Source organism: Cajanus cajan, chromosome 3, assembly GCF_000230855.2.
Source record: "Cajanus cajan strain Asha chromosome 3, NIPB_CcT2T_4, whole genome shotgun sequence".
Taxonomy (NCBI): Eukaryota; Viridiplantae; Streptophyta; class Magnoliopsida; order Fabales; family Fabaceae; genus Cajanus; species Cajanus cajan.
Genome location: NC_138519.1, coordinates 63,426,223 through 63,446,664, shown reverse-complemented (window position 1 = coordinate 63,446,664; position 20,442 = coordinate 63,426,223). Strand labels below are relative to the sequence as shown.

General features: G+C 38.7%; 3 protein-coding genes across 5 annotated transcripts; 1 reads left to right on the top strand and 2 right to left on the bottom strand.

Annotated features, from left to right (window-relative positions):
* Nucleotides 1–817: 817 nt before the first annotated feature.
* LOC109799129 (uncharacterized) lies at nucleotides 818–5,293 on the top strand. Of its 3 annotated transcripts, XM_020359662.3 has the most exons (7): nucleotides 818–1,142; nucleotides 1,252–1,379; nucleotides 1,802–1,896; nucleotides 2,866–3,117; nucleotides 3,389–3,782; nucleotides 4,298–4,379; nucleotides 4,745–5,293. In XM_020359662.3, exons 2-7 carry the CDS (start codon nucleotides 1,354–1,356, stop codon nucleotides 4,937–4,939), a joined length of 1,044 nt encoding a protein of 347 aa, XP_020215251.1. In that variant the 5' UTR covers nucleotides 818–1,142; nucleotides 1,252–1,353; the 3' UTR covers nucleotides 4,940–5,293. The 3 variants fall into 3 exon arrangements, with proteins under 3 accessions (XP_020215251.1, XP_082927179.1, XP_020215258.1); XM_083071053.1 differs by having other exon boundaries at nucleotides 818–1,379; XM_020359669.3 differs by having other exon boundaries at nucleotides 826–1,379; nucleotides 1,822–1,896.
* Nucleotides 5,294–10,325: 5,032 nt separating this feature from the next.
* LOC114915866 (uncharacterized) lies at nucleotides 10,326–16,746 on the bottom strand. Its single transcript, XM_083071052.1, has 2 exons — nucleotides 12,241–16,746; nucleotides 10,326–12,163 (listed from the first exon to the last, which is right to left on the bottom strand). The coding sequence occupies exon 2, from the start codon at nucleotides 11,989–11,991 to the stop codon at nucleotides 11,188–11,190; it is 804 nt and encodes a 267-aa protein (XP_082927178.1). The 5' UTR covers nucleotides 11,992–12,163; nucleotides 12,241–16,746; the 3' UTR covers nucleotides 10,326–11,187.
* A 150-nt stretch (nucleotides 16,747–16,896) lies between these two features.
* Nucleotides 16,897–17,529, bottom strand: LOC109797904 (nodulin-related protein 1). Its single transcript, XM_020358066.3, has one exon. It carries the CDS (start codon nucleotides 17,498–17,500, stop codon nucleotides 17,147–17,149), a length of 354 nt encoding a protein of 117 aa, XP_020213655.1. The 5' UTR covers nucleotides 17,501–17,529; the 3' UTR covers nucleotides 16,897–17,146.
* Between the last annotated feature and the right edge of the window lie 2,913 nt (nucleotides 17,530–20,442).

Below are 20,442 nucleotides of genomic sequence, written 5' to 3'. Positions count from 1 at the left end.
TTTTCCTTATTTTCTTTCCATTTGATTTCTCGCGCCTCTTGTTATTTAATTGTCTCCTGAAACATGTTACTCCTGTCAAAAGACTTGATTCCTCCTATCAAATACCTAACTTCAATCCATTAATTTATACCAATAATGCTAAGAAAGGATACCAGGATTCAGTTTCTATAAATATTTTTAATAATTAAAATATTTATAAGGAAAAATGAAAAGAAATTAATTAAAAAAATTAACATAATTATCCACCTCACCATTTAAAAAAAAATTCATTTAGTTTTTTTTTTAAATGCTTAAAAACTTAATAAACTTAGAAATTCTTAAGAAGATTTAATAAATTTTTATAATCAAAAACCTCTCAGCTTAAAAATTTATACAAACTGTGAAACCTTGGGAACAATCCTGTGATCTCCATTGGTCAAACTGATATGGTGGAAAAGTTGCGGTCATGTATGCATGCATTCAAGTATAGAACCAACTTTATGCTAACATTGGTTATTGCATTTATTTGTGTGTGTATCCATCTCAGCAGCCACCTTTTCATTATATACTTTTTCTTCAAGAACAGCATAAAGCTCTGCAACCCTTTCTGCCTTTGCTGCATGCACATGTGACTACCTTTCGAATAGAGTAATATTATTTATATTATAAAATAATTTACTCAAATTTTATCACTTACAAATTTTATTCATTTATTATTCATCACAAGTTTTTTATAACAATTTTTTTTTCTTTTCATTATATCATGTTTTATTATATATTTCTTTGTACTGTCTCTTCTTTTCTGTATCTCTATCATATACATGTGGTAGAAAAATGAAGGATATGTAAATTTCTCTTTAATTCACTGGCACTGCTAGTTTTGGAAACACATAAAGACCCGTTGGTCTCTCTCTCGTCATACATATATTGATGCTAAAGACATCATGAGTTATTGATACTTTATTCCCTTTGGAACTTCCACATGCTAATGTATTAAATGTTCAAAGCGACACAATTCATTTAAAGAAAAAATCTGACATATATCTCTCTTTTTTCTTCTTCCTAGAAGGTTTTATTACCTTGAACTTTTACAAAATTTTCATCTGACAAATCAGGATCAGAAAATGTAGTCAAGAGGACCAAGTAAGATCCCATGCTTAATGGTAAGTTTTCGAAGAAGAAAAGAATACCTGTCTTCCCCCACAAGGCACTTAATATTGAGTTCCAAACCAGACAACTCATGCAAAGTATATTTAACCTTGCTTTTCCTAGGTTTCTTCCCTTTCAAATAAGCACCAACCACTGATTATTAGTTTGATAACAAAGCATTGCTAATAAAAGGGGAGTTAGATATCAGAAAATTCTTTCATTAGAATGGAAACTTTGATGAAGCAGATAAGGTTAGCCATTCATGCTTTCACCCTGTAGAAATGTTGGACGGTAGAGTAGCATCAAACATGCATCATTTAGTGTAATTTCCATACCACTCATAATTTGGATGAACGTATCATGTTAATTACTTCTTAATAAAGAAAAAAGGCTTTTGTTTCTTCTTAATTATATCATGCATTTGTGCTTATAAGATAGGTTTTATTAATGTTATCAAGGCTAGTTTGCAATATTAGAATATGAATCATTTTGTGAACCTAGTGCCTGATCAAGAATTTCATTGATATTAGTATGTAATCCAGAAGGGTTATACATTAAATTATATTAATATCTATTCTGCATACTAGAGTTCTTCATCCATATGCATACTATGACTGGTTAAAGTAGTGTTTTGTTCCATAAATATTTTTTATGGGCTGAAAACTTTTTCTAGAGTGAAATTAACTGGTGCAGAGGAGGAGAAAAAAGCTGATCTGGGTGGTAGCAGGGATCAGAAAGTTACAACAAAGAAAACTCCATCCTTCAAAGGTGATGTAATTTTTCCCTCGCAGGGTTTGTTAATTTTGAGCATTAGGCAAGAAAGAATGTCATGGTGAAGATACAAAAAGGAAAGGAAGGACTAAGAGTTTGGGATATTGTGCCATCTATAACTGAATGAAATTATTCACATGTCTCCGTTTATGGTCCCTTTACTTCTCCTCCTCCTCCCAACAAAAATAGAATAGTTAAAAAGTAATATTATCTCTTAATTGTTAAATTTTTTAAGTTGAAGTGTTGTTTTTTAATTAGAAGAACAGGAAATGCTACATATAATTAGAACTGAGTGATTTAATTCCATCTTTTGTTAACGAAGTTAATGGACAAAAGAGGGAGCTATAAAATAAATAACAAATTGAAGCTTTTCTATATTTGAGACCAAAGATTTGTTTCTTGATGATAAAAGGGGTGAAGGGAAATTCTTACATCCTCAAAGAAGGATAACACTGCTCCAATTTATATCTTTTGGAAAACTTTTGAGACATGTGATACTCATTAAGTTCTGCATAAATCATACCGTTATCCTCCTCCTTTGATGAAGAATCTTGAAGAAATTATCACTTGTTTTTTGAGGGTGACAAAATTATGTTCATTCTATATTTTTCTGATTTTTTGGGGGGTTACATTCTAATTTTATGATTAGTGTTTTGACATTTTTGTCTATCCTTAAAAAAACAAAACTTAACTGTTCATTTACATATTTTATGTGACAAAGTTTTGAGACATTTAAAACCTTTTATTAATAATTTAAATATGTAAAGTATTCGATAAAAACAACACTTTTTAAAGTGAAGCATATAATTTATAAAAAGGAGCATATAAGAATGTTTTTATGAGAGCATATAAGAATTTCTTTCACTGGAGTTTGAAAGAAAAGTATTCATTTTCTTTCAAACTTTTTTGGCTGATAATGAATTTAGCAATCCGTTAATTAACAAACTCTAGTGAAATTTTCTACAGATAAGAAAAAGGTCCAGAGTTGGTTTCAGAGACAATTTTCAAGAAGCATGAGTCATGATTACGACTCATTAGAAATGGAGCATGCCACAGCAGTAGCTGCTGCAACATTTGCAATTTTTTCACAGGAGATTTCACAAATTCCGCAACAAAAGAAAACGAGGGATAATCCAGCTTTGAACAAGGCCAAAAGCAAGGTGGATGACACAAAACCTCCAATTTTTCAGTTTGGTGGTACATCCAAGCGATTCTCAGGTAACTGAAGGAGCAAATAATAGTATATTACCCTGATATTGCATGATCATTAAACACTTAATTGAAATTTTTGTTAATTTTTGCAATAATTGTATTAAATATCTTATTTATAATATTTTTTTTTATGAAATCTAGATATACAAAAATTTACATCATAGTGCATAGAAATTAAAGTGTGACATGAACACAAAACTGAGTCATAATTTATACTACTTTTCTTTGACACATGACACATTTATGGTGAATTATATTGCATCTGCATCACATGCAGGCTCATTTAAACCCATCAATGACCAAGGTAACAAGGCTACTGAGGACTTAAAGAGGCCTGAAAAAGCCTTTTACCCTGGACCATCGATGAGAAGGAGTTCAACTTTTGATGAAAAGTCAAAGAGCACCACAGATAATAGAAAACCTGTGATCCTTGGCCCAAAGAGGACTCCAACTTTTGGTGATGACCACTTGGTGAACACTGATGAAATACAACCTGAGACCCCACAACCAAAAGTTCCTCCACCAGTTCACCAGCCTGTGTCCTTAAGGCCGCTGCCGCCACCACCACCGCCGCCGCCGATCAGGCAGAGTTCAGCTTCAGTGAGAGCAGGTGCCAGAGAAACAAAAGCAGATGCTTGGGAGAGGGAGGAGCTGGAAAAGATCAAAGAAAGGTATATACTTATCACTATAGGATGGACATAGTTTGAAAAAACCAAACCATTATATATAATGATTTGTCTTTTAAAAACCAAACCATGTATTTCTATAAAACAGTTTAGACCAACCAGTTTAAAACTAATTTCTAAATTCAAATGATGTGATTTGGTTCATTTGGTTATTTTGCACAATCTCATTTACGAATTGTTTTGCGTTGATATTCTAGCAAATAAACCATTCTTAATGAGGATTTCGAGTACTTTCTGAATTCAAATCACTTGTATCCTTTATATCTGTTTTCTCTGATGCAAAATGAGTTTAATAGTCATATACTTTCACTGACAGATCTCTTAAGTAGTTTTACTCCTCAAAAATGAGTTTTATATCTCAATAAAAGAACTTAATAAATATGACAGAAAAAATTCTTTTTCAATCATATGCATGTCATTTTTCTATTGGAGACATGAAACTATATAAGATTATTTCTATGGTACTAACTGGATTCTTTCACGCAATGCTTAATTTTCAGGTATGAGAATTTGTTAGAAACAATAGATTCGTGGGAAAAGAGGAAGCAGATGAAAGCAAGACGCAAGCTAAATAAGTATGAGGTGAGGTTTCAACAATTAATAGATACATGCTTAATCAAAATTATGTGTGTATATGTAGTGCTTACAGAGTTACAGTTTAATTTTCACATGTAAATATAACTAATTGGAAACCATATTAGATGACTAAATATGATTTTTGAGTTCAATTACAAATTGCTATTAGTATGATTTTTAAAATTGTTATTGCAAAAGCCAACAATCCTACTATACATAATAGTTTGTGATTGGATGACATTGTTTTACCCTGTTAGTGCATAATTTTTTTCTGATGATTTTAAAGTAGTCATTACAAAAGTTGTAGTTTCAATGTTTCATCATGTGCACTTCAATTAAATTCTAATTATTATTAATTTATGAAAATGTAGCAAAGTGAAAGTCAGAAGAAAAGGGAGAAAGGGTTGAAGAAATATCAAGATAAGATGAGCTATATAAATCAGATTGCAGGTGGAGCAAGAGCTCAAGCAGAGGAAAGACGAAGGAATGAAGTGTTCAAAGCAAAAGAGAAGGCAAATATAATTAGAACAACAGGCAAGATTCCAGGGCCATGTTCCTGCTTCTAATAACAACAATTATATACGTACATATTACATAACATCACTGAGTTTGGACATAACAAATACAGATATGTAACTACTTGTTTCACAATTCTATGATTTCTAACTGTACAGCTCTCAGTTCTCATTTGTAGTGGGATGATTTTCCATTATACCTTAAAAAAAAATTAAAAAAAAAAAGGAGGGGAGATCAGATTCTGTAAAACAGAACACATATGGGTTAACTTTGTTGTAAATTAGTTTCAGTTTTCTTGCTTTCAGAGTTTGATAACCTTTACCAAACTTTATTTCATAATGTAACAAATTGAACCCTTTATCTTCGCATGAATAGTTATAAATTTTAAATTATGGCATAGTTCATATTATATATTTTAATATAATTAATATCATTATAAATATAACATCACAGCATACAAAATATTACAGTATCTATTAATTTAAAATTTATTATTAATATATAATTATTCAAAAACCATTTGTGACCTGTTGTGAAAGAATATATAATATAAAATACCAAATTGGGTTGGAATATTCCGAAGTATATTTTGAACCATCCTCGGTCTACTTTTTAAAATCCTAGCATTTAATCATCCTTGAGTTGGGCCAAGACTAGCGAAATGAGACAAATATTGCACACCCCCAGTTTATATAGCCATCTATTTTAGTTAAAATAAAATAGTGCACTATTTTAAAAAAGTATAATGAAGGTTTTGGTTAATTGATTTAGAATAACATGTTTAAATACATGTTTAGAAGTTTTTTTAAATTTTTTCTTATTTAAAATAACTCTTTATTTTTTATATTAGATTTTACACATTAAATTTAAATAATTCATAAATAATTCATCGATTGAAATTGTATTAACATGATTGAATAAAACAAATATATCAAGTTTAATAATCTCATATTTGACTCAACTTGACTAAATAAAAAATACTTGATGTAATTTGATGAACGTGTTTTATATAATAATTTTGACAACATGATTTTAATTTTTTTTAATTTTTAAAATTATATTTTTTTTCCTATTATTCATTTTCATTTTAATAGTATATTAAGAAGTAGATCTTGGATCTAACTCAATTTTATAAAATTAACTTATAATGTAAAAAAAAAAAAAAATTCCCTACTAGTATGTCGTAATATTATCATCTCATTAGTTGATGTGAAATCTTTAATACGCTCTCCTGGCACCGAAGACTACATATCTAATTGATATGATAGTGAGTGATCCTAATAGACTTAACAACAATCAGTAATATCATTAAAATAAATTTTGATACCATATTAAGAAATTGGTTTTGATCTAACTCAATTTTAAAAAAAACTTATTAAATAAAAATTACTATCACCTTATGTACTATCCGTACTGCAAAGCCGAGCTCCCAGCTCGACATCACAGTGCATGACGACCTCGGATACGCGCTACGTGACGTCAGCTCGTCACTTAACCAGATCATAACTGATCTGAGGAGATCTCGGTCCAGACGAGATCCACTATCTAATTAGATTAGAACTGATCTCAGGCCCAAGGCCCAACGCAACCCTAATCCATACTAAGGTACGTGCATTACTTACACGAGACAACTACTCATACAAACCCTAACTTTAGCATCAGAGTCTCTTTTGCAAGTACCACCCCCATCTTGGAACACCAACGTACCAGCGAAGGAGGCTCACCAATCTTACTCGGTAGATCATCTCTACAGTAGATTTCCGGTAAGAACATTTGGCGCCCACCGTGGGGTCGATCAAGACAGCTCTTATCGGCCACGCTTATGGTATTCACCAGAAGCCATAGTAGACGCGCAACAGACGACGTAAATCACTCAACTACCATGGATAACGAAGCAACATTGAGGGGACTAATCGACCAAGTCGAACAGATGCGGCAGCAACACGCCGCCGACCTACAAAGCATGCGTGCCAAGCACAACACTGACCTAGCGGCAATGCGTACCGCTAATGAAGCCGACCTGGCGGCGCTACGCGCCGAGAACGAGCGAATTCGTGCTCAACTCCCTCGGCGCCACTTTGATCATCCTCCTCATACCAGCAACCACGACGAGGAAGAGGAACATTCAGTCTCTCAACCCCGGACCGCAATTAGGGCACCAACTCAACGACCTGCCACGCACCGGTCTCAGGCACCGACGCGTAAGTCGGCCCATGAAGTCAGCAAGGCCCCTACTCACGACGCAGGGGATCAGACAACCTTCCACCGCCACCCTTTTGTGGATGGCATCATGGAGACGCCACTCCCTCACGGGTGGAAGCCTCTCCACCTCGATCGCTATGATGACACGACGGACCCAGATGAGCACATTGACCTGTATACGACACAGGTAAACCTCTACACCAACAATGACATTATTTTGTGTAGGGTCTTTCCGACCTCACTCAAGGGGGCCGCGCTCAACTGGTACACCCAACTGCCTGTCGAATCCATTGACAGCTTCGGCACCCTAGTCAGAAGGTTCACAGCACAGTATGCGACGAGCCGACCTCACCATCTCACTTCTGCCGCCCTGGCCAGTCTCAGACAGAACGATGACGAGCCACTCCGGGCGTTCATGGAACGATTTGCCGCTACCTCGATTAAGATCAGAAATCTGAACCTCGAGGTCGCCCTGCATGTCATGCTCATGGCACTCAAGCCCGAACCATTCGTCGATAGCCTATGTCGTGAGTCTCCTTGCGACATGGACGAGCTCCGCGCTCGTGCTGCGGGCTACATCCAGATGGAGGAGCATTCCGCTTTCCGTGACCAGGTTTGCGGAAAATCACAAGTAAAACCTAACAGTGACCACAAACACAAGATGAAAGTCACCAACGACAGCCAATTCAAGAAGTCGACTAAGGCAAACAGAGGGGGGAGATACGACTTCTATACTCCCCTGAACGCGCCCCGAGTGTAGATCCTGAAGGAGGCCAGTAACAACAACCTGCTCACCCTGCCACCGCTAGGTCACACCCCAACAGTGCCGATCAATCCAAGCACTGTCGGTACCACAAGAATCACGGTCACACCACTAAGGAGTGTTGCACACTCCGAGACCATATTGAAGAGCTCATTCAAGCAGGCCACCTCGGCCAATATGTCCAGCGACAGTAGGGTCACCGAGGGGGCTACGGTGGACGAGGACGAGGCAGAGGTCGTGGTTCGGGAGCTCGCACGGACCAACCCTCTAGCCCTCAACAAAATGCTGGCGGAGCAATGCAAGCAGAGATAAGCCAGGAAACAGGGTCAGCTCCCCTACGGGGAGTAATCAATACAATTGCAGGTGGTTTCGCAGGGGGAGGCGCTAGTAGCACGGCCTGGAAGAAACACCTGCGCAACATCAACAGCGTCCACCCCGCTACCTCGGCATCACACCAGAGCTCATCGCTGATCTCCTTCTCCGACGAGGACTACGCTGGCGTCAGCCCCAACCAAGATGACCCCATGGTCATTATCGTAGAAGTAGCCAACTGGGAAGTTCAGAAGACACTTATAGACCAAGGGAGTTCGGCCGACGTCCTGTATTGGCCAACGTTCCTCAGGTTAGACGTCCCTCATTCTCTCATCCAACCCCACACAGAGCCCCTAGTCGATTTTGCAGGAGAGTGAGTGCACACCTGGGGATACGTGGACCTACTGACCACCTTCGGAACCTCCCCGAATACATGGAGAATCATGGTTCGATACCTCCATGTGGAGGCCAACACCTCCTATAACATCATCATTGGGAGGCCGACGTTGAATTAGCTCGGAGCAGTGGTGTCCACTCCGCACCTCACCATGAAGTTCCCAGGAAGTGACGATAAAATCATCACCGTCAAAGCAAATCAGAAGACGGCTCGGTAGTGCTACACCGAGAGTCTAAAGATCTCCTCATCCAGCAAGCAAAGTAAGAAGGATCCCCCCACGTGGCTCACATCACCCACGTGGAGGCCACTGACCTCGGCCCGGGGACCAAGTCCCGCTAGCGAGGTCGGAGACAAGGCTCAGGAAGCCCGCGCTCTCCGACTGCAAGAACACGACGGAAAACAATACCGCGAATTCGGAACGCTACGCATCTCAAGTCCTATTTCAGTTAATCTTGTATGAATGAGTTGTGCACTTTTTTCCCGCCTCAGTCTTTTATCCCAAAAAATGAAAAATGGGTTGTGGCTGAGAGGGTTTTTAATGAGGCACACTTACATAATCAATAAAATGATTCATTCAGTTCAACTTATATTTTTAGTCCTGTATCATTTCACGCTTCACGCTAGATCGAGGTCGAGTACGAACCTCGACATGACCAGACCGAGGTCGAGTACGGACCTCGGCATGACCAAGGTCGAGTACGAACCTTTACAACAGTTAAGTAACAAAAGCTCGAGGTCGAGTACGAACCTCGGCATGACCAGATCGAGGTTGAGTACGAACCTCGAGATGACCAGACCGAGGTCGAGTACGAACCTCAGCATGACCAAGGTCGAGTACGAACCTTTACAAGAGTTAAGTAACAAAAGCCCGAGGTCGAGTACGAACCTCGGCATGACCGGATCAAGGTCGAGTACGAACCTTTACAAGAATTAAGTAACAAAAGCCCGAGGTCGAGTACGAACCTCGGCATGACTAGACCGAGGTCGAGTACGAACCTCGGCATGACCAAGGTCGAGTACGAACCTTTACAAGAGTTAAGTAACAAAAGCCTGAGGTCGAGTACGAACCTCGGCATGACCAGATCAAGGTCGAGTATGAACCTTTACAAGAGTTAAGTAACAAAAGCCCGAGGTCGAGTACGAACCTCGGCATGACCGGATCAAGGTCGAGTACGAACCTTTACAAGAATTAAGTAACAAAAGCCCGAGGTCGAGTACGAACCTCGGCATGACCAGACCGAGGTCGAGTACGAACCTCGGCATGACCAAGGTCGAGTACGAACCTTTACAAGAGTTAAGTAACAAAAGCCCGAGGTCGAGTACGAACCTCGGCATGACCAGATCAAGGTCGAGTATGAACCTTTACAAGAGTTAAGTAACAAAAGCCCGAGGTCGAGTACGAACCTCGGCATGACCAAGGTTGAGTACGAACCTTTACAAGAGTTAAGTAACAAAAGCTCGAGGTCGAGTACGAACCTCGGCATGACTAGATCGAGGTCTAGTACGAACCTCGAGATGACCAGACCGAGGTCGAGTACGAACCTCGGCATGACCAAGGTCGAGTACGAACCTTTACAAGAGTTAAGTAACAAAACCCGAGGTCGAGTACGAACCTCGGCATGACCGGATCAAGGTCGAGTACGAACCTTTATAAGAGTTAAGTAACAAAAGCCCGAGGTCGAGTACGAACCTCGGCATGACCAGACCGAGGTCAAGTACGAACCTCGGCATGACCAAGGTCGAGTACGAACCTTTACAAGAGTTAAGTAACAAAAGCCCGAGGTCGAGTACGAACCTCGGCATGACCAGATCAAGGTCGAGTATGAACCTTTATAAGAGTTAAGTAACAAAAGCCCGAGGTTGAGTACGAACCTCGGCATGACCAAGGTTGAGTACGAACCTTTACAAGAGTTAAGTAACAAAAGCCCGAGGTCGAGTACGAACCTCAGCATGACCAAATCAAGGCCGCGTACGAACCTTTACAAGAAGTAACGAAAAATCGAGGTCGAGTTCGAACCTCGACAAGATCAACTCAAGGTAGAGTATCACCAAGTATAAAAGTATACAACAGACATCGAACACGTGTCTCACAACGCAAACAGCAAAAATCCAGCCTAAACGCAAAGGCAAAGGAAAGCGCAAATGCAAATAGACAAAGAAAAATAAACAAATACAAGCAAGAGTTTCAGAGTTCTACACTTGAATTCCAAACAAAAAAATAACACAGAAAAACATTAACTAAGCTACGACAAAACTGGCCTACGCAGAGGCGTTCTCACTGGAGCTGTCCTCGAGGTCATCCTCCTTTACCAGCTTCCCAAAGTGGACCACTTTCTCCACGTGCATGGCAGAGAAGTCGAACCCCGGGGAAAGAAGCATCGCCTGGCGAGCCGCCTTGAGGAAACCCCGTTTGTGTTCAACCACGATAGCTCGTTTGGTTTCCTCCAGCTTCTTCTTCAGCTCCTGCTTTGCCAGCTCCACTTTCAAGGCGGCGACCTCCTCCTCTTTACTACCAAGCACGACCTCGTCGCAGAGGCGCCTTTTCAAGGAAAAAACTGTGACGGCCCAACGAGGCCAAAGCGAACAATACCTCAGATATGGTGATCCTAACGATGACAGCGGACTTACGATAGGAACATTGGCGCTAGAAGAAGGAGGCGTTTCTCAGCCGCCGTCACCAGCTCACTCTTTAGGGAGGTTACTTCATCCTCCAAGGAGCGAACCCGACCACGGGAAGACATCACCTTATCTTCAAGGAGGCGCACCCGACTTCGGGACGAGGCGGCAAGCCCTTGCAGCTCACCCACCTGGGAGGCGTAGTTCTCGTTCGAGCACAAAGCAATCTCCAGCGACTTCTGCACCCTCGCAAGATCCCCCCTCGCGGCTCGCAGCTCGGCACCCTGCAATTTTGCTTCACCGAGAGCAGCGCTAAGGACCTTGTTCTCCTCCCTCAGGACCTTATTTTCGTCCCTCAGAGGTCGAACTCGGCCCCTCAGTCTAACCAGATCCTCTTGCTGCTTAGACCACCTATGCTTCCAGTGGTCCATAATGGTCGTAGCCCTCTGTAGAAGGACCTGAGCAACATCAAAGCTCTCCACGGGCCCGGCCTCCTCGATCATCTCTTGATCCTCCGAGCTTAGTGAGCCCTTGGGGAAAAACCTCTCGGCAATCACCCCCGCACTCCACAGTGAATTCATGTCGGCGGAGGCACTCACATGGTCCAGGCACACATCAGAGCGGTCCTTCCCGAAGTGGTGAGCAATATATCGGCCCTGGGAGGCCCCCTGTGATGGACCTGACGACGGCACAAAGGCTGCAGGCGTCGCCATAGGGACCTCGGAACCTGGCCCCTTACCCTGAACCTCGGCAGTAGCAGAGGCGGCAGCCGACATCCCCTTCTCAGCAACAGGGACACCTGCCTCGGGCATCACCGAGCCCGGGGCCGCCGGGGTCTCAACAGCATCCCCCACCTACAAAAGGACAGCATGTTAGAGGACAAAAGAACAACATACAGGAAAACACGAAAATTGGGGTACTCACCATGGCGGCCTGGGCGACCTGCTCAGCAACCTGAACCTCCACCTCGGTAGCTATCCCCGCCTGCAAAGAACCACATCGCATCAATAAACCAAGCAAAATCAATACAAAAGAAAAATTACAGAAAACAAGACACTTACCTCGGTGGAGGGAGCAACTTGCTCAGCAGCCGGGGTCACCACCTCGGCAGCCTGAGCAACAGACTCAGCGACCCGAGCCATCTCCTCAGCGGCCACTTGAGGAGTCTCCTTGGGCGCCGGACTCGCAGTAAGGTCCACCGCACCAGCATCAGCAGCCTTGAAGGTCACCTCCTCGGCGTCTAGAGGGCCAGAGGTCCCCCCGACCTCCTTCTCTCCCCTCTTTCTTTTTCGATTGACTTTCAGGGGGGAAACATCCTCCTCTTGAGGCTCAGGGACCACGAGCTCGGTAACGTTGTAGCGATGCTTTAGCTCACGCCACAAGTTCTTCCCCATGATGCCTACAGACAGGAAATAAAACACATCAGCGAAGAAAAATTACACAAACTCTAACAAGCTACCGAAAGACAAAGTACTCACTCTCCAAGCCCCTCTCCCTGTACGCCGAGTTCGCAAGCGACAGAACGAGCTTGCAATCCAGCGGACGAGGAAGCGTAGAAATATTCTCAATGGCGGCCGCCTCCGAAGCCGTCAATTGCAAGTGGTCCACCCCGTGAAACCTAGACAGTTTGGGGCACCAATAGAAAGGGAACTTCGGCAACCCGCCGAAGTAGAAACCCCCATCCTCTAAAGGGTCGACATCCACAAGGGCAACCCGAAAAAACTCTTGCTTAAAGTTTTTATATGATTAGGCGTAAAGGGTAAATAAACCCCATCCCTACTCCCACTCAGCGACAGCACGCCGTAAGGCGAAAAACCTATTTTCAACTGGTAGAAGTGAAGAAAAACACGAAGGGACACCTCTATCCCTAGGACTGTACAGGACTTGAAACGCCCTCAAAAAACCCTAGCTATTGGGGTGCAGCTGGCAAGGAGCTGCGTTGATGTAATTCAAAAAATCACACTCAAACTGAGTGAAAGGAAGACAGACGCCCAGGTCCCTAAAGAGACACTGGTAGACATAAAAATGGGGAGGGTCAGTAGACCTCCCCATGTACACACCCTCACCGGTCGGGCATGGTTCGAGCCGGATCATCCGGGAAATGGAAGGGTCACATATTCGGTGCGTTCTCAAAACCGCGTTGACCTCCAGAAACGATCTGAACACACTTTGGACCCCCCCCATTTCGTGCTTGACCCAGTCGTAGCCAGGCACCCAGTCGTAGCCAGGGATGCCTGGCTCCAGGTCCTTGGGCAGAGGTGGGTCCTTCTTCTTGACAGCAGCCTTCCCGGTAGCCATTGCCTTGCCGCGCGCCTTGCCCCTGGCAGGCGCAGAAGAACCGACACCACTTCCACCAGCCATTAAAGAAACAGGAAGACTCGAAGAAGATTTGGGAAGAAGAAAAAAGAAAACTGTAGAAAGGAAGTACCTGGTACTCCTCCTCAGAAAACAACCCTAATAATGACGGGGTTACCGGAAACGGCGATGGAAACTGTGAAAACGGAGACGGAGAACGAACGAAAACGAGAAGGCAAAGAGAACTATCGTACTGAGAAAGCCAAAGAGCGAAAAAAGAGTAAAGTGAAAAGAGGAAGAGGCGCGAGGGAGAGAAAATGTTTTCTCCCAAATTCAAAACGGTCACGCCATGCGTCAGCCAAGGGGCACGTCTGACGACACATTAATGAAGAACCATTATGACAAACACAAACCATCATTACACAGCCGTCACTCCCATCAGCGCGCCACTTGCTCGTTTTCGGAAGTAACCGGTTATGACACGTGGCATCTCAGCAAACAGACCCCTCCAAAGGAAAATTTGGAACTTGGAATTCCACCCACCTCAAATTTTATTTCTCTTAACTTGTAAATTCAGGTGATGTACTCTTTTTCCTCCTCAGCCTTTTTTTTCCCACTAAAGAAAATGGTTTTTGGCCAAGGAAGGTTTTAACGAGGCACACCTCAGAAATAATTCAACAAAGCAACTCCATTCCCATACATTTTCGGTATTAGCACATTAACCATGACGACTTGCCAAGGTCGAATCCGAACCTTGATGCCAAGGTCGAGTTCGAACCTTGACATCACATTCTCTTAACCAAGGTCGAGTTCGAACCTTGATATGCCAAGGTTGAGTCCAAACCTTGAGATCACATTTCCTTAACCAAGGTCGAGTTTGAACCTTGATATGCCAAGGTCGAGTCCAAACCTTGAGATCACATATACTTAACAAGGTCGAATTTGAACCTTCAAACAACAAATTTGGGAACTCCTCAGAAGCCCCTTTGCTCTTACATCACTCGGTGCTTGGGAGGCAAGTGTACTGGCCAGCCGAGTTGCCGACTTGTCCCTCACCAATCTGCTGACTCGGTCAAAGGTTTACCAGCCTAACCAAGCAGTAAGCTCATTATTGTCGAGCTCCTCAGTCCGACCATGAAACATGGACATCGAAACACCACATCGGCCCAAAGAGGCCACGTCATCAAACAAATAAAAATACAATCTTGTCACCGCGCCGCCCACGCGTTATGGGAACGAGGTGACGGTTATGACACATGGCGTCATGACAAATAGGCGTATGCGAAAAGTCACGACCCCTTGTCAAGCTCGGTCTTAACTCCTCGACCTACGGTCTTCGGAGCTCGGGAGGCTAGTGTACTATCCGTACTGCAAAGCCGAGCTCCAAGCTCGACATCGCAGCGCATGACGACCTCGGATACGCGCTACGTGACGTCAGCTCGTCACTTAACCAGATCATAACTAATCTAAGGAGATCTCGGTTCAGACGAGATCCGCTATCTAATTAGATCACAACTGATCTCAGGCCCAAGGCCCAACGCAACCCTAATCCATACTAAGGTACGTGCATTACTTACACGAGACAACTACTCATACAAACCCTAACTTTAACATCAGAGTCTCTTTTGCAGGTATCACCCCCATCTTGGAACACCAACGTACCAGCGAAGGAGACTCACCAATCTTACTCGACAGATCATCTCTACAGCAGATTTCCGGTAAGAACACTTTATATACACTATATTATTAGTCAATATAAGATTTTCAATATAGTAAATATTGAATAATTCGACTGATAATTTTTATTTGTTTAGACTCAAATAATCTCACAAACTTGATCTAATATGTGATTGCTCTAAGTATAATATTAATATAATAAGGTGTTTTTTTTTTCCTTGCATTTTGAACCAAATGAGTCATAGGTTAATATTATTTTTATTGAATTAACTCAAACGGTCTTGGTAAACTAAACAAGATTTAAATAAAAAAAACAATGAGACAAGAAAAAAAAAAGTAGGGGGAAAAGTGGGTCACGCTGCTCCATGCGATGACTTGTGGTGACGGCTAGATAGGTTTTTTTATTACTATAATTAACTCTAATTTAATTCAACTTCCACGATCCAACTTTTGGTGATAAGCTAAGTTGATTAATTTATATATATTTATGGCTCAATTTAATAGCCGTAAGGATAAAGGAGAAAAATAGGTTAGGATAAAGTAACTTTAATAACCCTAGCTAAGTCATGTCATTATTATAAAAATTTGAGCCTATCCTATTTACCTACGTAGACTATTTAAAAAAGGTTCGACCTCGCAAATATAAAAATTTAGCAAAACTTAATCTGTATTTTATTATAAGACCTATTAACCTAAATAGTCCTGTAAACCTAATTTAGCCTGATAATTATAAAATTTTGGTATTATCATGTGGGATATATGTATAAATTATAAATGTCTTACATAATCATGTATAAATAATATAACAATAATATAATAATATAATACTTATACATGTACATAAATAATTCATCTATCAAGCTTAATAGACTTATTGAGAGATAAGACTTGACTTTTTTTACTAAGTTCATATCTAAGCCCAACTTTTTAATAAGGTCATAGGGATGACAAATAAACTCGTACCTATAGGTAATACCCGAACTCATCCTGACTTTAACGAGAAATACCTGATTTGATCGGGTACGGGTAAATCTCGATAACTTAAACCGGGTACGAGTACGGGTATGGGTATATACATACCCGCTCCGTACCCGTACTTGTACCCGTACCCGATTTAATTATATTAAAAAATATATTTTATTATGTGTAATTATTTATTATAATGTGAAATATTTATAATTGTATAATTATTAAGAAATCTTTTGATTAAAATATGAGATAAAGAAATAATCTAATTATAATTATAATATAATAAAAAAATAATTTAAAAATATTATATATTTTTTTTTGCAAAAAGAAAAAAATTAAATTTTTTATGAGTATGAGTACGGGTATGGGTATACCCGATACCTGACGGGGACGGGGATGAGAATGAAAATCACATACCCGACGGATACGGGTACGGGTACGGGATGAGTTTGTGTCGCGGGAACGGGGACGGGTATCATAAAACCCGTACTCAACCCGCCCCGTTGCCATCCCTACTTACATATATGGATATATTAATAAAAATTTATATTTTACATTTCATCTAAGTGAAATTAAAATATATACAAATTAAAAAAAAACAATTGAATTAAATACAATTATATATTCTCCTCAAAACGAAGTTATGAATCTTCAATAACTTGAACAAATTAGAATCAGATTCAAAACGTCCCTATATATGCATGCCTCAGTGCATGAAACAAGGAAGCAAAATTCTTAGCTAAACGAGAAGGAAACAAGCAGCAGCACACCATTAATTCAACACTAACTTGATAGTTAATTATACAAGACAAGGGGCAAAATACATAGCAATAGAAGGAGGCCGAAGCAAGTCTTGTTTGAGTTGGAACTAAGGAAACAGACAGAAGTCACTATCACAACGTATCCAAGTTAAAAACCAGTTTAGAAACTCTGAAAAACTATGTAAACCACTCTTATTCAAACTTACAATTACAACACTAAAATCAAAAGACCTTATGAAAGGAGTGGTTTAAGCTTAATAAGTGGCTACTTTTTGAAGAATCCTCCAGCCAAGTTTGCAAGCCCTCCTAAGCCACCACCACCACCACTTTCTTCACCTTTGGTCTCAGCTGTGGTGTTAGTTTCCTTAGCCTCATACTGGTGAAGATAATCAGCAGCTTTGTCAACGTACTGCCCTATACCCTTCTGATCATCCAGTTTCCCGTATTGCCCCGCGGCGTCCAGGAGATCCCCCGCCGCGTCAGCCACCTTCCCTTTCTCCAACTGCTCACCTTCCTTCCCGAAACCCGACCGCGCCGCCTCCGCCACCACCTTCGCGCTCGCCAGAAGCTCGCTGCTAGAGTGCTCCCTCGCCTCCTTCTTCGGTTCCTCAGAAGCCATTCTCACTTAGTTAGTTACTTTCTCTTCCTGTGCGGTGGTTGTTTATTATATATAGAGTGGGGAAGATTTTTGTGAGGGAAATATCTGTGGAAATTGTGGTTGGAGATAATGTGGGTCCGGCGTATCTATTGCGACGTTAAGACGTGTACTGTGGACACTGCTTGCTTCCAGTGTCGGCAAACCGTGTTGCTTTCTTCTGTTATTGTGGAATATATGGCTTTTAAGTCATCCACGCGTTCTTGTTTCTTCTATGCCCATAATTAGGGATGCAATGGCTTTATGTGGCGTGAGGACTAGGAAATTTGTATATGTGCTTTCAGATAAAAATTCATTGATATCTATTTCATTTTCAAACCCCAAGCGATAAGAGTTAATCAACGCTTAAGTAAGGTAGGGGTTCAAATTCTGTCTTGTGTACGTAATTGCGTTAAATTTTGGGGTCAATTATCTCACACTTTGAGGTGCCTCTAACGTAGCGAGGAGATTAGCTCCTGGATACTCCAGAGACGAACCAAAAAAAAATAATATTATCAATAAATTTAAATTTAAATTTGGTTTTAAGTATATTAAATATTAAAGATAAATAACTGATATTAAATTTTGTAAAGATAATTTTTTTGAAATATAAAAATACGAATATTTAAATAATATTATTTAGTGGATACTTACAAGTATAGATATTATATTATATATGTCTCTGTTCTATTTATAAACGGATAAAAAAATATTCATACTTATTACATGCGAGTATTTATTTAGACTATTAATTTATTATTTGTAATGAATTTTAACAAATCTTCATGGATAGGGATATTTTTGTCATCCCAACTCATAATGGATACATAATTATAGGTATTTTATGCTTCATAGGATGGCCGACCTAAGGGTATTGAAGTTTAGGTTTTAGGCTAAAAATATTTATTATTAATTTTTATTTAGTAAAAGGCTATTTTTATTTTTATTTTTTTTAATTATATTTTTAATTTTTATCTTATTTTTTAGATTTATTTTAATTTTTATTTATTAAAATATTTATTATAGATTTTTATTTTTATATTTAGATCAATTTGGTCATGTTAAAATAATGATCATTTTTAATTTGAAACATAATTTTGAATCAATTTTTTATTAATTCAAAACGTGAAACTTGTAGCATTATATTCATTCATATAAAAATTATAAAATTAAATTGACGTTTGAATCTAAAAGGGATATAAATATAATGAAAACTATGTAAAAAATTTATCTCATGAACAAGTAAAAAATAATGTGAAATTGGATTTTTTAAAATTAATTGTTTTTTAGACTTATTTTTATATGATTTTTATTATGTTTATGATAGTTTTTTGTTTGAATTGCATTTATTTTCAATAGCTTTCATGTAATTGAATCTATTGAGATAGATTTTAAGTCTTAAATCAATCTAAAAATGATTTAAAATTGTGTCTCAAAAGTGAAAAATAATAATTATTTCAAAGGGATCAAATCGATTTAAAATTAGGAAATAAGGAATCAAAATAAAAAAAATTTAAAAAGTAAAGAACTAAAATGAATTTTAAAAATAAGATAAAAGATTAAAAGTATAATTTAACCTTTTTTTTATAAAAAGGATTTGTAACTCTTTCCACCAATTCATATTTTATATCAAATTTTAACGATTCAACTATTAAATTAAAAATTCTTAATGTATAGATCAAGTTTGCAAATTTTAAAAAATTAAAAAATTATATAATATTTTATTTTATAAATTCAAATTAACATATCAAATATTTTTATGATTATTTAATGGTCGAATCATTTAAATTTGATATAAAATGAGTTATTGGGTGAAATAAATTTAAATAGATTTACTTATAAAGCTCTTCATATATATATATATATATATATATATATATATATATATATATATATATATATATATGAGGAGGGTTCAAACGACACCGGTGTAACTTTTACTAAGTGTATAAAACAAAATTGACGTAATATATACATTTTAAAATATACTAAATTATGAACACTTTGATTACCTTCAAGTTGTTGTTCAATTTTAACAAAATTTGACATATATGATCTAAGAGATATGAACTTTCAATCTAACGATTGGATTTTCAAAATTCACATTTAATATAAAGTTATTGAGCGGTGTATAAAATTTGACATATATGATCTAAGAGATATGAACTTTCAATCTAACGGTTGGATTTTCAAAATTCACGTTTAATATAAAGTTATTGAGCGGTGTAACACTTAGTAAAAGTTACACCAGTGTCATTTGAACCCTCCTCATATATATATATATCTAGAGGAGGGTTCAAATGATACCGGTGTAACTTTTACTAAGTGTTACACCGCTCAATAACTTTATATTAAATGTGAATTTTGTAAATCCAACCGTTAGATTGAAAATTCATATCACTTTATATGTGTATATCAAATTTTGTTAAAATTGAACAACAACTTGAGGTAATCAAAATGTTCATATTTTAGTATATTTTGAAATAAATATATTACGTCAATTTTGTTTTATAAAAATGAAGTATCAAATCATCTTGGATTAATATAAAATTTTGTATATATGATCTAAGAGTAGAGAACTTTCAATCTAACGGTTGAATTTACAAAATTCACATTTAATATAAAGTTATTGAACAGTGTAACACTTAGTAAAAGTTACATCGGTGTCATTTGAACCCTCCTCAGATATATATATATATATAGGAGGGTTATAATAACATTAGTATAACTTTTACTAAGTATTACACCGCTCAGTAACTTTATATTAAATGTGAATTTTGTAATAATCTAATCGTTAGATTGAAAGGTTTTTACTTTTATATTATATATACAAAATTTTATATTAATCCAAGATGATTTGATACTTCATTCTTATAAAATAAAATTGACGTCAATTTTATACATTCTTATTGAAATGTATATATTAC

Bases quoted from the DNA above. Each gene is read 5' to 3' on its own strand.
- LOC109799129 (XM_020359662.3), top strand. From the start codon at position 1,354: ATGGAAACTTTGATGAAGCAGATAAG. The intron at 1,897-2,865 runs GTGATGTAATTT...AATTTTCTACAG, and splicing joins GAAAACTCCATCCTTCAAAG to ATAAGAAAAAGGTCCAGAGT. The intron at 3,118-3,388 runs GTAACTGAAGGA...CATCACATGCAG, and splicing joins TACATCCAAGCGATTCTCAG to GCTCATTTAAACCCATCAAT.
- LOC114915866 (XM_083071052.1), bottom strand. From the start codon at position 11,991: ATGCCCGAGGCAGGTGTCCCTGTTGCTGAGAAGGGGATGTCGGCTGCC.
- LOC109797904 (XM_020358066.3), bottom strand. From the start codon at position 17,500: ATGGCTTCTGAGGAACCGAAGAAGGAGGCGAGGGAGCACTCTAGCAGC.